At 42.5% G+C, this 13,464-nt stretch overlaps 1 protein-coding gene across 11 annotated transcripts in view; it reads left to right on the top strand.

Annotated features, from left to right (window-relative positions):
- Cacna1e (calcium voltage-gated channel subunit alpha1 E) overlaps nucleotides 1-13,464 on the top strand; it is a 477,885-nt gene that overhangs the window by 423,110 nt on the left and 41,311 nt on the right. For all 11 annotated transcript variants that reach the window (XM_074047300.1, XM_074047306.1, XM_074047299.1 and 8 more), the window contains 8 exons: nucleotides 182-278; nucleotides 4,111-4,271; nucleotides 4,764-4,901; nucleotides 5,689-5,890; nucleotides 6,987-7,151; nucleotides 7,712-7,822; nucleotides 11,881-11,964; nucleotides 12,707-12,832. In XM_074047300.1, the coding sequence (XP_073903401.1) occupies nucleotides 182-278; nucleotides 4,111-4,271; nucleotides 4,764-4,901; nucleotides 5,689-5,890; nucleotides 6,987-7,151; nucleotides 7,712-7,822; nucleotides 11,881-11,964; nucleotides 12,707-12,832 (1,084 nt within the window). The remainder of the gene's footprint in view (nucleotides 1-181; nucleotides 279-4,110; nucleotides 4,272-4,763; nucleotides 4,902-5,688; nucleotides 5,891-6,986; nucleotides 7,152-7,711; nucleotides 7,823-11,880; nucleotides 11,965-12,706; nucleotides 12,833-13,464) is intronic.

Here is a 13,464-nt window from a genome sequence, read left to right as displayed (position 1 = left end):
GCACGCTGGGGAAGGCTTTGAGAATATTTCTGAAGCATTTTTTTGTGAATTGGCCCAGTTTCTTGCCTCTTGCATTTCTCTCTCCCCCCTCTCCCCTGTTATTAATGCAGTAGTATGACTGCATTATTTCTTTTATTTCTCTCCCTGTCCAAATGATTCCTTGGGGACCTCTCCCCTGCAGCACCAACAAGGGGCGGGATATCAAGACCATCAAGTCACTGCGGGTGCTCCGAGTTCTCAGGCCACTGAAGACCATCAAGCGCTTGCCCAAGCTCAAGGTAATGCTTTTAGAGTTTGTCCCTGCAAGTCCCTTTGTCCCATCTCTCTGTAGTCACTGCTGGCTAGCCTTTGGAGAATTCTTTAGGGTATTTCTTTTTCTCACATGGGGACTGAGGTACTTGTCAGCTGCCTGTGCTAAGGTCTTAGTTTCAAAGGAAAATAATCAACATCTCAAGATGCCAATAAGGAGGCTTTTGCCTCTTGAATCCAGACCCAGGCAGTATCTTTTACTCCCTGGTGTGGCCTGTTGTCTAGCGAGAAGTCTGTGTGGCTTTGTCTTGGAGATTCCTATGTCATTAACGTGGACCCAGACCACTAACCTGGATGCCAAAGGAGCCCCCACCATGTAGAGTGATCTACATGCTGAGGTAAGTCAGGTAACCTGGGATGTTTTCTTTATTCATAATTTTAGAGGAGGAAAGGATCTTTTGTATTTTTGAGGCACAGATAGGTGAGTGACTTGTCCAATATCACATAGTCCACTTTAGGCAGAAGCAGAAGAAAACAGAGAAGTGTTGCCAGGACCTGGGCTTTACTAGGGATCTTATCCAGACTCCTCTTTGTCCAGCAACCTCCCTGTTAATGTCCCCTAGAGTTCCCCATGACCTTCCTGCCTCTCAGGGTGTGCTGCTAGTTCACTAGACTGTTGAACGCACCTCCCCGCCCCACCCCCCAATATACACTGCTGTTAATGGAAGCCAAGGCTCCATGGGAAAGAAGTTCTTCCTTCCTGCATTCCTGGCTCCCAGTTCATGGCCTCTAGGCCACACAGCTGAGCCTCAGCACCAGGACAGAGCTCCATCTTCATGGGCTCCAGTAGCATGCTTCGTGAAAAGCAGATTTAATCATCTACCTGCAGAGCTGTATTCAGTAACACAGGGCTTATCAAAGTGTGGGTCATAAGTCTGCTAAGTCAGGCTCACCTGGATGCTTCTTAAAATGCAAATTCCTGGGCCACCCCAGTACAACAAAGCCAGACTTCCTGGGGAGAGGCTTGGTGAGGTGCCTGCTAAACCTGCTCCCCAGGTGACTCTTGGATAGCACAGTGTAAGAACCCCTGACAAGATGGAAGAGAACTCATACAAGAACTGGCCTCTGCTCTGAGACTGAGCTCTGTGACCTAAGGCAGACTACTCATTCTTGAACTTCCCTTCAACTGGAAAATGGAGATACTTTAACCCACATTTGTCATGTAGACAAATGACCTTACATGAGGGGTCCCTGAAAGAAAATCCAGTAATTCCACTGGCATGCTTGGTCTGCTCTCCCAGACCTGCCACAGAGGACAAAGTTAGCCTTGACTCTCCCCAGGTCTCTATTCCTATTCCCTGCTGTGTTCTCCCCACAGCAGGGGGAGATGCCCCCGTGTGCTCTGCACCCATCCCAAACACCTGCTAGTCTTAGAGCACTGCTTCTCTTTCCACCCTGTACTCTGCAGAGAAAAGGCAAAATAAATGAGGTTTATCAGACGAGGGAGGGAAGAAAAGACCACTTCTCATTGGGCCCAAACTAGCTGAGACATGTCTCCTCTCAGAGCCCAAGGGTCTGGCACACTGCTTGGACTCACAAAAGGCAATACTTACACTCCATAAGAAGCAGCTTCTGACTGCTTTCCTCACTACCTCCCCTGCCATTCCCCCATGAAGCAGGACCTCTCACTGGCCAGCTGTTCCTTGCCATCTGCCAGAACAGAAACTGGCCCAGGACCCAGCCACTGCTGCTGACTGCATCTCATGCTGCTGGGGTCCTGAGGACCACACACAGCTTGATGAGGCCAGTTCCTGGGCTGGAGAAGGGGCCCCCAGTCTTGGGTAATTCCTCTAAATTAGAGAGTGCTGGTTCTTCGCTCTGCAGCACCATAACCAGAGGGAGACATAGGTGGCTCTGATGAGTCCACAAGGCTGCAGTCATTCACATTCCCCGCAATGCTGAACTAATTAAACCAGCACTGCTTCACCGAGAGCTGTGAAGAAGCAACTGCACACATGCAGCACCACTGTGGGGCTAGACTCTCTCTCTCTCTCCAGTGAGCTAAACCTAAAAACCTAGAAACTAATCTAAAAATGGCTTGATGTATGTCAAAACTGGCTCTTTTCTCTCTTACTATCTCCACTCCTCTTTTAGTAGAAAGATAAAATAGGCTTGAAAGAGAAATAAGGCTTCAAACTTATTACCACTCAGGGCCTAGGATGGCGGTGTCTGAAAACCTGTCACCAACTTTTAACTGAAGTGTAAGTCTCTGCTTCTGTCCACCTAGCTTCCGTCTCTAAGACATGACAATTTCAGTCCTTCCCAAATTGCCTTTGTTGGTCTTCATTCTAAACACAGCCAGCTTCAAACACTTACAATAAGCACTGAATGTAATAGGAATAAATTAGCAACTTACACTGAAGTATCATTTACATTAACAAAGGCAATAGTGTATTATCACCTCCTGATACATTTAGAAAGGTTAAGGAGAAAGCATGCAATCAGTACATAAACAAGTGTATAATATCATACTGTTTAATGGTTAAAACATGTTAAATGATCTTAAAGATCATTAAAGTTGTGTGTTTCACACTGAGTACCCCCAATGGCACTCCACAAAGAACCCTCTCCCTGGTTTGATGTCACCTGGTTTAGGTTTCCTGCTTCAGGTTTACTTCTAGATTCAGAGCATCTGTTCTCTTCCCAGGTGGCAGTTTCTTGCCATTGTGACCAGCTTAGAAACCAGCTCTTTTTTTTTTTTTCATTTTTCTTTTATTATTCATATGTGCATACAAGGCTTGGTTCATTTCTCCCCCCTGCCCCCACCCCCTCCCTTACCACCCACTCCACCCCCTCCCGCTCCCCCCCCTCAATACCCAGCAGAAACTATTTTGCCCTTATCTCTAATTTTGTTGTAGAGAGAGTATAAGCAATAATAGGAAGGAACAAGGGGTTTTGCTGGTTGAGATAAGGATAGCTATACAGGGCATTGACTCACATTGATTTCCTGTGCGTGGGTGTTACCTTCTAGGTTAATTCTTTTTGATCTAACCTTTTCTCTAGTTCCTGGTCCCCTTTTCCTATTGGCCTCAGTTGCTTTAAGGTATCTGCTTTAGTTTCTCTGCATTAAGGGCAACAAATGCTAGCTAGTTTTTTAGGTGTCTTACCTATCCTCACCCCTCCCTTGTGTGCTCTCGCTTTTATCATGTGCTCATAGCCCAATCCCCTTGTTGTGTTTGCCCTTGATCTAATGTCTGCATATGAGGGAGAACATACGATTTTTGGTCTTTTGGGCCAGGCTAACCTCACTCAGAATGATGTTCTCCAATTCCATCCATTTACCAGTGAATGATAACATTTCGTTCTTCTTCATGGCTGCATAAAATTCCATTGTGTGTAGATACCACATTTTCTTAATCCGTTCGTCAGTGCTGGGGCATCTTGGCTGTTTCCATAACTTGGCTATTGTGAATAGTGCCGCAATAAACATGGATGTGCAGGTGCCTCTGGAGTAACAGTCTTTTGGGTATATCCCCAAGAGTGGTATTGCTGGATCAAATGGTAGATCGATGTCCAGCTTTTTAAGTAGCCTCCAAATTTTTTTCCAGAGTGGTTGTACTAGTCTACATTCCCACCAACAGTGTAAGAGGGTTCCTTTTTCCCCCGCATCCTCGCCAACACCTGTTGTTGGTTAGAAACCAGCTCTTAATCCCAAGAGTGTCACTTCCTTAGTGGGGTAATATCTCCTGGACCAACTTCTTGGTGCTACTGGGCAGTGGTGGCATAGCCCTGCCTTGGCTCTGGGCAAATTCATAGGTCATCACAGGGCTCACAGACCAGGGTCTTCACTGTTATCCACAGGCTGTGTTTGACTGTGTGGTGACCTCCTTGAAGAATGTCTTCAACATACTCATTGTCTACAAGCTCTTCATGTTCATCTTTGCTGTCATCGCAGTTCAGCTGTTCAAGGGAAAGTTCTTTTACTGCACAGACAGTTCCAAGGACACAGAGAAGGAGTGCATGTAAGTACCATTGGCACACCACTCACTTTTTGCTACAGCATGTCCTGACAAATCCTTCTCCATCCTCCAGAGGTTCTCCTTTCCTTTACTATCTCAGCATTCTTCTTTCAAAAGAAAGACAAAATAGGAAGTTGGTAAACTTTTATTGAGCACCTCTTTTATCAGACATGATAAAATGCATTTGATACTGTTTTGCACTTCAAATCCTTACAACAACCTATTGAGATGGGTTTCATTTGTATTTTAGTTGTAGAAGCTGAGATTCAAGGTTAGATTGCACAGCAATTAGTGATCTCAGTTGAGGTTTAACCCACATCTTTCAGGCACCACATTCATTTTATTCCATGGTGATACTTGCCTTTAATAAAATTCCCTCTTATCTGTATTTATATGGTGATCATTGTTACCCCACATTCTTAAAGTCTGTAAAATCGCCAAACTCTCTGATAAGCTATAGTGAAATGGCCCATTTTATTTCTATTCTGGTTTCAGAGGCAACTATGTAGACCATGAGAAAAACAAGATGGAGGTGAAGGGCCGAGAATGGAAGCGCCATGAATTCCATTATGACAACATCATCTGGGCGTTGCTCACCCTCTTCACAGTCTCCACTGGGGAAGGATGGCCTCAGTGAGTGATGGATTGGTGTTGGCACACTTGTCTGACAGCTGGAATGGGACCACGTGGGTGCCTTGAGAAGCGGATCCAGGAGGAATAAGACTAATCCTTTGTTTTTGTACAAGGGAAAGTAAGTGGTTATGAGTGGGTGAGACAAGCAGAAGACAGGAAGAATGAAGATCCTCCAGGCAAAGCCAGAGAGGAGGAATACAATATTGAAGGACTGAGTAAAACCATCTCAATCCTGTACAACAAATGAATTTCCAACAGCTCTCTACCCCTTAGGAGAGTCCCTGGGGGCTATTTTAAAGATGTATCCTCCAGGTTGGCTCTGCACCTGAGAGCCTGAGGATGAAGGGATAAGAATGAGTTGGCAGAACCCAGAAATACTTTCTGTGATCATGCCTCTTCAGAAGAATGCAGGTTCTTATGCTGTCTGTACCTGGAAGCTAAATTTTCAGAGATTTGGCAATGACTAACTCACCACTTTATGGAGCAGCATACTCTAGTTGGGAGTAAAATGTCAAATAACACTCCAAGCCTCTTGGTATTGAATATAACCTAAATTATAACATGTCACTCTGTTGCTTCTTAGGAATTGAGTGCAGATGGAAAAGTAGGCTAGAAAGAGCAGTGGAATTGGGTGCCAGTGGGTCTTCAGCAACTTGGTTACGGTACCCCAAATTAATGAGGGAGCTGAAAAGTTAAAAAGTCCAATAAAGGAATACATTAGGTGGTTTGTCTCAATAAAGCCAAGTGTGTTATCCACCATCCATGCCCATTCATTCTGTCCCCACAGGGTTCTACAGCATTCTGTAGATGTGACAGAGGAGGACCGAGGCCCAAGCCGCAGCAACCGCATGGAGATGTCCATCTTTTACGTCGTCTACTTTGTGGTTTTCCCTTTCTTCTTTGTCAATATCTTTGTGGCTCTTATCATCATCACCTTTCAAGAGCAAGGGGACAAGATGATGGAGGAGTGCAGCCTGGAGAAGAATGAGGTAATAACAGGTGGTCTGCAGTGAGGGACCGAAGGCGCTTCAGAAAGGACTCTAGAACTCAGAGTTAGGGAGAAAGACTGTGTTTTCCTACCTTTATTGTGGAATAATAAAGAGGAAATGGGCAAGTTACTTATCATTAACTAAACATTTTCTGAGTACTTCTTTGTTGAAGGCCCAGATGTGAGAAACAGAGAACTGGAAGGTACGTAAGGTGTTTGATGCAGTCTTTATCTTTATGTGTGATAGTCTAGAAAGAAAAGATTATAACATTTGCTTACCTGACTGACCTCATGGCCAGTATTTGCTGTAAGCAGGGACTATGTCTTCTAACAGCCTCTTTTTCAGAAATTAAGCATAGTTTTGGCACTTTGTAGGGTTTTTTCATAGCTGCTTTTTCTGTTGTTATTGTCAAACAATGGAACCAAACTAGAAACTGCTAAGGACTGTTAGAGGGATGCATAGACAGATGCAGGCTAAAAATTTCTAATCCAAAAATGCAAAGGAAAAAAAAAAAACCAGAATCCAAAACTTTTTGAACAACACCATAGCATTGCAAGTGGAAAATTCCACACCATGAAACTTTGTTTAAGGTGCAGAATTATTAAAAATACTGCATCAGGTTGCCTTCAGGCCATGTGTATGAGGCATATATGAGATATAAATGAGTTTTGCGCTTAGACCTGGGATCCATCATCAAAATATCTCATTATGGATATGTAACTATTTACAAAATATCAGAAAAACATCTGAAATCCCAAATGTTTCTGGCCCCACACATTTTGGATAAGGGATTCTCAACCTGTTGATTTATAGTCCTGACTAAGGGCATCAGGGGAGGCTTCCTACCTCAGTATCTCAGCTAACACACTGTGTTTAAAAAAAACTTTATTAATAACCAGTAAGTCCTTACCCCATATGACAGCATGCTTCCAGTTCTGTGTGCTCAATTAAGGGACATCTTGCCTGTACAATGGTCCCTGTTGTCATTTTTACTTCTGCACCTCTGTCCTCTTCTTTTAACCTTCTAACGAGAGCCCACCAGTATGGCAGGTTTAGGAAATTTGAGCTTAGAATAATAACTGTGCCTTTTCTGCAGAGGGCGTGCATCGACTTTGCCATCAGTGCCAAACCTCTCACCCGCTACATGCCACAGAACAGGCACACCTTCCAGTATCGTGTGTGGCACTTTGTGGTGTCTCCATCCTTTGAGTATACCATCATGGCCATGATTGCCTTGAACACTGTCGTGCTGATGATGAAGGTGAGAGGCGGGTGAATGCTGGCAACTATTCCTTCCCAAGCGGTTGTGTATGCACAGAGACGCTGGGAAAGCACTCCAGTATACCAACCTGTCACTTTATTACCTACTCTTTTATCCCGGAATCTCTTTGCTCTTTTCTTGTTCAACAGCCTTGGACTTCTGGGATCCACTGGGCCAAATGCAGTGGAACATATAATAGCAGTTGAGGAGCTTTCTCCTAGTGATGGGAGTCTTCCTCTGACAAGGGTGAAAAATATCATTTAGGTATCATAGGTCTAATGCTCACTTACTACAAGCTTGATTGTATTGAATGGTAAATGGTAAAATACCTAACACTAGAAAATGTGTCTTCCCTGCCCTCCTTTGTCTCTAGGCAGACTGGTGGTTTTGCTATTAAAACACCAGACTGTGTTTTACTTTGTTTTGCTACATAGAATATGTAACTCTCCTCTTGCACCACAGTGTCCCACAGGGTAAGCTGGGAGATGGACGGCTTCAGGGACGTGTATTACCCCCTTACCTTAGGGTTTAAATTATTTCTTCTTTTCTCTTCCGGACAGTACTACTCTGCTCCCTGTACCTATGAACTGGCTCTAAAGTACCTGAATATCGCCTTCACTATGGTGTTTTCCCTGGAATGTGTCCTAAAGGTCATCGCATTTGGCTTCTTGGTATGTCACTGAATCTGTCCCAGAATCAGGCTTGTCTTCTCCTCCTTTTGGATGCATTCCCAGCCTTTGTTGGAAAGGGGGTGGTTACTGCTGTTCCAGAATGGTTCACACACCTGCCCAACTAATTAGGTGAACTTGTTTGACTGCTCAATGAGCTGCCTTAAGATGGGCTGATGTGGGCAGGTATGAGAAAGGGCAAGGGAAGCCACCTATCCAGCTCCACACTCATCTATTTGCATTGGTCCTGTCAAATTCTGTCAGTATCAAGGGGTGGCTATCATTGGATTTTACTAGAACTGTGGCTTTATGTATAAAAGAGCAAAATAAAGACTGGACTAATAAACCTTGAGTCTTAATGGTCAAAGGCATAAGAATTTTATGACTCAAACATAGCAAATAGACCTATTAGTTCTCCTCCATTAGAGGCATCAAGAGTAATTTCTGCCTATGAAAATAAATGTTTATTACTTATAAAGGCCAATGATCTTTAAGGGGTATGTATGTGGGTGGGAGGAGGATTCTGGAATTGGGTTTAGGAGGGATGAGTATGAACTTTTCTGGCATGAGCTCTCCTTTTACTTATTCTCAGTTACTAATTATAATTGTTTGGTGAATTCTTGCATCTGCTCTCAAGAGTGTTAAGAAAGCCTGGCCCTTTGTTTTAGTATCCGTTACACAAAATAATACCTTCTCCCTCCTTCCTCCTTGCTTCAGTGTGTGCTGTGAGTTCAGTGGGATGCCAATAAGCCCACTTGACAGCTGCTTCACACTTACTTAGAGTGTGAGCTACCGTTTCAAATTATATGCAAATGTGTGTGTGACTTTCTGTGAAAGAAGAAAAAACTTTGCTGCTGATCTGACTAAGTGTGTGTCTGATAGCTCCAACAGGGACTTGGTGCTGGGTTTAATTGTCAGTGTTGATTGTGGGGGCTGCTTTTGGTCTCCTTCTGGTTCTTTGAGAACCCATTAATTTGATCATTTGTGATGAAGAGTTGAAGGGAACCCATTGTAGAGGGCTGCGTTATGGCTGGCTTGACTCTCTTTTCAGCGTTTTGAGACTTGAGGAAATAAAAAGGTTAAAAAAAAAGTACCACCAATGATGCCTTTACAAAACAGTCAAGACCCAAATAGGGTGAGCTGAAAGAGAAGCCAGCACCACAACAGGGAAAGTTTCTCTATGCATCTTGATGACTTGCATGTGCTATTGACATTGTCTGTAAGTTAGTCCCCAATTATGTGTCTAATTATGGTGAATGCTGAATACATACTTACAGGTTTACCTAGAAGATTCAGCCCTGAGGCCTGCCTCTTTCCCACCCTCACTTCTGTGTTCCTATTCAAGGTCTAGAGTCATTCACACTAGAAAAGGCACCACCACATTGATACGGCACTCTAGATTTTCAGAATACCCCATCTATACTCTTCTGTCAGATCTCAGTAACTCTGAAATAGGTATGACAGATGTCATCATTATCATTATTGTTGTTTTAAATGGGGAAAGTGAAATTAGAAAAACTATAGCTTTTTAAAAATTAGTAGAATTGGAAAGCAGAGTAGGAATAAAATGAGAACAAGAGATATTAGATAGCTATTAAATACCAAATGCTATACATACTAATTTTATCTCCATAGCAACTATATTAGATAGGCACTATTATGTTTTTTTCTTTTACGGATGAACTGGAGCTCAGAAAGGATGACTACTCTGCTCAAAGTAACCATAAGACAAAGTGGGACTCATATCCTGATCTGATTTCAAAGTCCACAGTAATCTATGCAGTAGTCCCCCTTTATCTGCCACGGATACATTCCAAAACCTTCAGTGGCTGCCTGAAACTCTAAGTAGTAATGAGCCCTGTGTATATATACTCATGCATCACTAAACCATGGGATAAACTCAGAGAAGCAACTTGTTAGGTGATCTCATTACTGTGTGACCATCATAGAGTATACTTAACACAAACTACAGTAACTACGATCTCACTAGGCAATATAAGTCACGTGGGGCCAGCATTGTATGTGTGGTCTGTCACTGATAGAAATATCATCATACTGTGTACTTTCCTATTAAGTTGAGAACCATCACCTTTTCATGTAAAAGAAGCCCTTTATAGTTTCTCTGTGAAATATCCGAATTGCCAGCATTGCAAAGCACTCTTTTACTTTGGGACTATAAAGTGAAATAAGGGTTATTGAATGCAATCACTGTGATCCCATGACAATTAATTGGATATCTGAGACAGCAACTACATAACTAGTGGGTGGATAGTGTATACAGCATGGATACACTGGACAAAGGGGAGAGTGATTCATATCCTGAGTGGGGTAGAGCAGGACACTATTAAGATTTCATAATGCTGTCAGAATGCTATGCAATATAGAATATATGGATTTATTTTTTCTGAAAAAATATTTTTAGACTGCAAGTAACTGAAATCATGAAAAGCAAAACTACAGATGGGGCATACTGCTCTGCCCTGTGCTATTTGCTATTTTATAGTACAATATACTATTCTGTATTGTAAGGCATCCTCACCTGGAACCCAAGGCTTATAGCCCTCTGTGACCTACATCTATGAACCAAGAATTAGGAAGTTCACCCCAGGTTGGGGAATAGGGGGGCCCTAAAACATGAGGCATTTGGGGACTCAAATTGGCTTCACCACCAATGAACTAAGTATCCTATCGAAAAGTGAGCTTCCTACACTGGTAGAGTGGCTCAGGTGGTAGAGTGCCTACCTGGCAAACACAAGGTCCTGAGTTCAAACTCCAGTACCGCAACAAAAAATAAGAAAAAAGTTAGCTTCCTGATGAAGCTGTGCATATCAGCTTCTCTCCATGCCTTGGGGGTGCATGTGGCTTTGGAATCAGATTTCCACTAAGCCTCAGTTTTCTCATGTAGCTATGTGGGTGCTCATTAAATGTAACCTCTCTCTATCCACTCATCTTCTCTCTCTATTGCATATCTTTCTTTACTTCTCTGGACCACACTTCTACTCGATACTTATGAACAATGGTCATTTATCATTATCTACTTATAGGACCCATGATAGGAATAAATGAGTTGGAAGAATGCCAAGGGCCTGAAGCTGATAGTAGGAACACAGTGATGCAATTGTATGAGGCTGGGACAGGGGATACTTCTTCAATGCTCTGAGGACCTCTTATGGGAGATGCTGCCCAGAGGGAAGCAAGGGACCTTTTTGGAGACCCTAGTATGCTGTTTTAAGGATCCTAGCCAAGATCTGTGTTCACCGGAATACAGGAGATGGATGCATTGTCCACTCTCTGAATAAGTAGAGTGTTATCTGGTTGGTGGATTTTTCCAAGTCCTTTCTAACTCCTTCGTTTTCTTCAGCCCACTTATTTCATTACTGCTCTCTTGTTTTTTTTTTACTTACTTACCCCTTCTCAAAAGGTGTGACAGCAGAAAAAGAGGGGAAGATGAAGTCTGTTCATCTTACTGTTAATCACTTGTAGATTTGAAAAGACTCAATGGAGTTAACAGGAGATTTTTGGCATGTCTGTGACTTTTAGGTCCTTATAACTTGTGTGAATTTTATCAATAGTTGAAAGTCAGCACTGTATTTTTATCAAGTCACTTGAGGCAATGTGGATAATTTAAAAGTTGTTATAGTTGTATGATGGTGATGGTTTCACAGAGGTGTACTTATCCCCAAACTCATCAAGATATATACATTAAATATGTATAGCTTTTTATCTGTCAATCATACCTCTGTAAAGTGGTTTTAAAAATAAATGTTTGCTACAAAAAAATTTAAATCTCTTTCTTATGGGCTTTTTAGTGACAGTTTCGAAAACAAGGTCTTCAAATAGTGATGGGACTGCTTTTCCAAATGAGGAATTCCCAAATTAGTAAGGGAGAAGTAGAATTTCTGGTTAGAAATAGGAGACTGAAGCCAAAGTTAGAATGAACTTGTCCGTGAATTGACAAGTTTTAATTCCAAGTGACAAAGTTATGTAATGAAAGATGTCTTTTCTTCTTCTTGATTTTTTTTTCTCTTCCTAATGTTCCTACGACTGAATTCACTTGGCAGAACTATTTCCGAGACACCTGGAATATCTTTGACTTCATCACCGTAATTGGCAGCATCACAGAAATTATCCTGACAGACAGCAAGGTGAATGGCTCATAAGATCCTTCTCTTTAAGCTTGGCCATGGAGTAACACTAAAAAAAAAATCCTCTCCACATTTAGTCCATTTTTAACCCACCACATCAAATGTGTCCCATTTTAAGTATTGGGGATTCACTTCTTCACTCCTGAACATTACCCAAAGAATGCAAACTTTGGTGTGCTGGGATCTTGTGCAAGGCCTTATTGTATTTGCATGACTTAAATAGCAGACATCTAATTTGGGTAAGTAGAATAGAGGGTGTTGGGAGAAAGCTAGTGTGCACAGTATTTTGCTAGAGTCTCAAAGGAAGCACAGTTATATTTGCCCTTAAAGTTCTTAGGTCTGAATTGCTTCCCTAGATTTGCTCATCCCAACAAAAACCTGGCTAGCTCATTATAACTCTCTTTGAGTATTGGAGAACCATCGTGTGCTACAGGGGTTACTAGTTTTGCTCCTTTGGTATCTAAGTACAGACTTCAGACCACTCGGTAGTGACTAAGGAAATCAATTTTGTCTCATGTTTGCTGGGGTACTCCCCTGCCTGTCTTCCTTGTAATAGAGGGCAGGCCTGAGAAGGAAGGCATACATAGATGGACTTCCTGGTTGGCCATCAGCTGGAGTTGGGGTTAACAAAGAAAAATCGAGACTGTGTCCTATTCTGTGATCTGAGAAAAAATATACTAGTGCTTGGATTTTTCTAAATGACCATAATGTCACTAATTATATGTTTCATTTGGTCCACCAGCTGGTGAACACCAGTGGCTTCAATATGAGCTTTCTGAAACTCTTCCGAGCTGCCCGCCTCATAAAGCTTCTGCGACAGGGCTACACCATACGTATTTTACTCTGGACCTTTGTGCAGTCCTTCAAGGTAAGAGGCACTAGGAATTCTCTGAGGGTTGAGGTGGCCCTGTCACATCAAACAGCACAGCCAGGCCAGACTGTACACCAGCATCATTTGATCTATTCCTTCACCTATAGAAAGGTGAAGCTGGTAAGATCGGATATTTGTTGAAAACATTCAGTAAATAGAGCAATTCTTAGTTACAGTAAAGTGGCCAGTAATCAACTTATGTCTACTGCACAGAAACTTATTCTTAAAAAAACCCTTGTCTAGTAGCTCAAGCCTTCTTTCTGTCCACTGAGGCAGGCAACATACTTCATAAAGTAAGCTCCTTTCCTGGGAGGTACACATCACCCTGAGCAGCAATCTCACCCATGCAAAGAACCAGCCACCTTTAGTCAGGTGGCCTCAATATTTCAGGGACTTGTCAGTGATTTTATTTTACACTTTAATAGTTTTTCAGAGGATTCCTTAAACCTATGTCTCATAGCAAGATAATTCATACTCAGTCCCTCCATGCCTTCATCAGTGCACCTCCTAAACTACTGGATGACCATGCTTATGGTCAGCTCTGTGTCCTATAAACAAATAGGAATGGCAGGGCAAGTTCATCCAATGAGTTTCTTCTAAATAGTCTCATGGGACCATTCTGAGATATG

This window comes from Castor canadensis, chromosome 11, assembly GCF_047511655.1.
Source record: "Castor canadensis chromosome 11, mCasCan1.hap1v2, whole genome shotgun sequence".
Taxonomy (NCBI): domain Eukaryota; kingdom Metazoa; phylum Chordata; class Mammalia; order Rodentia; family Castoridae; genus Castor; species Castor canadensis.
This window is presented reverse-complemented; position numbering and strand designations above follow the sequence as displayed.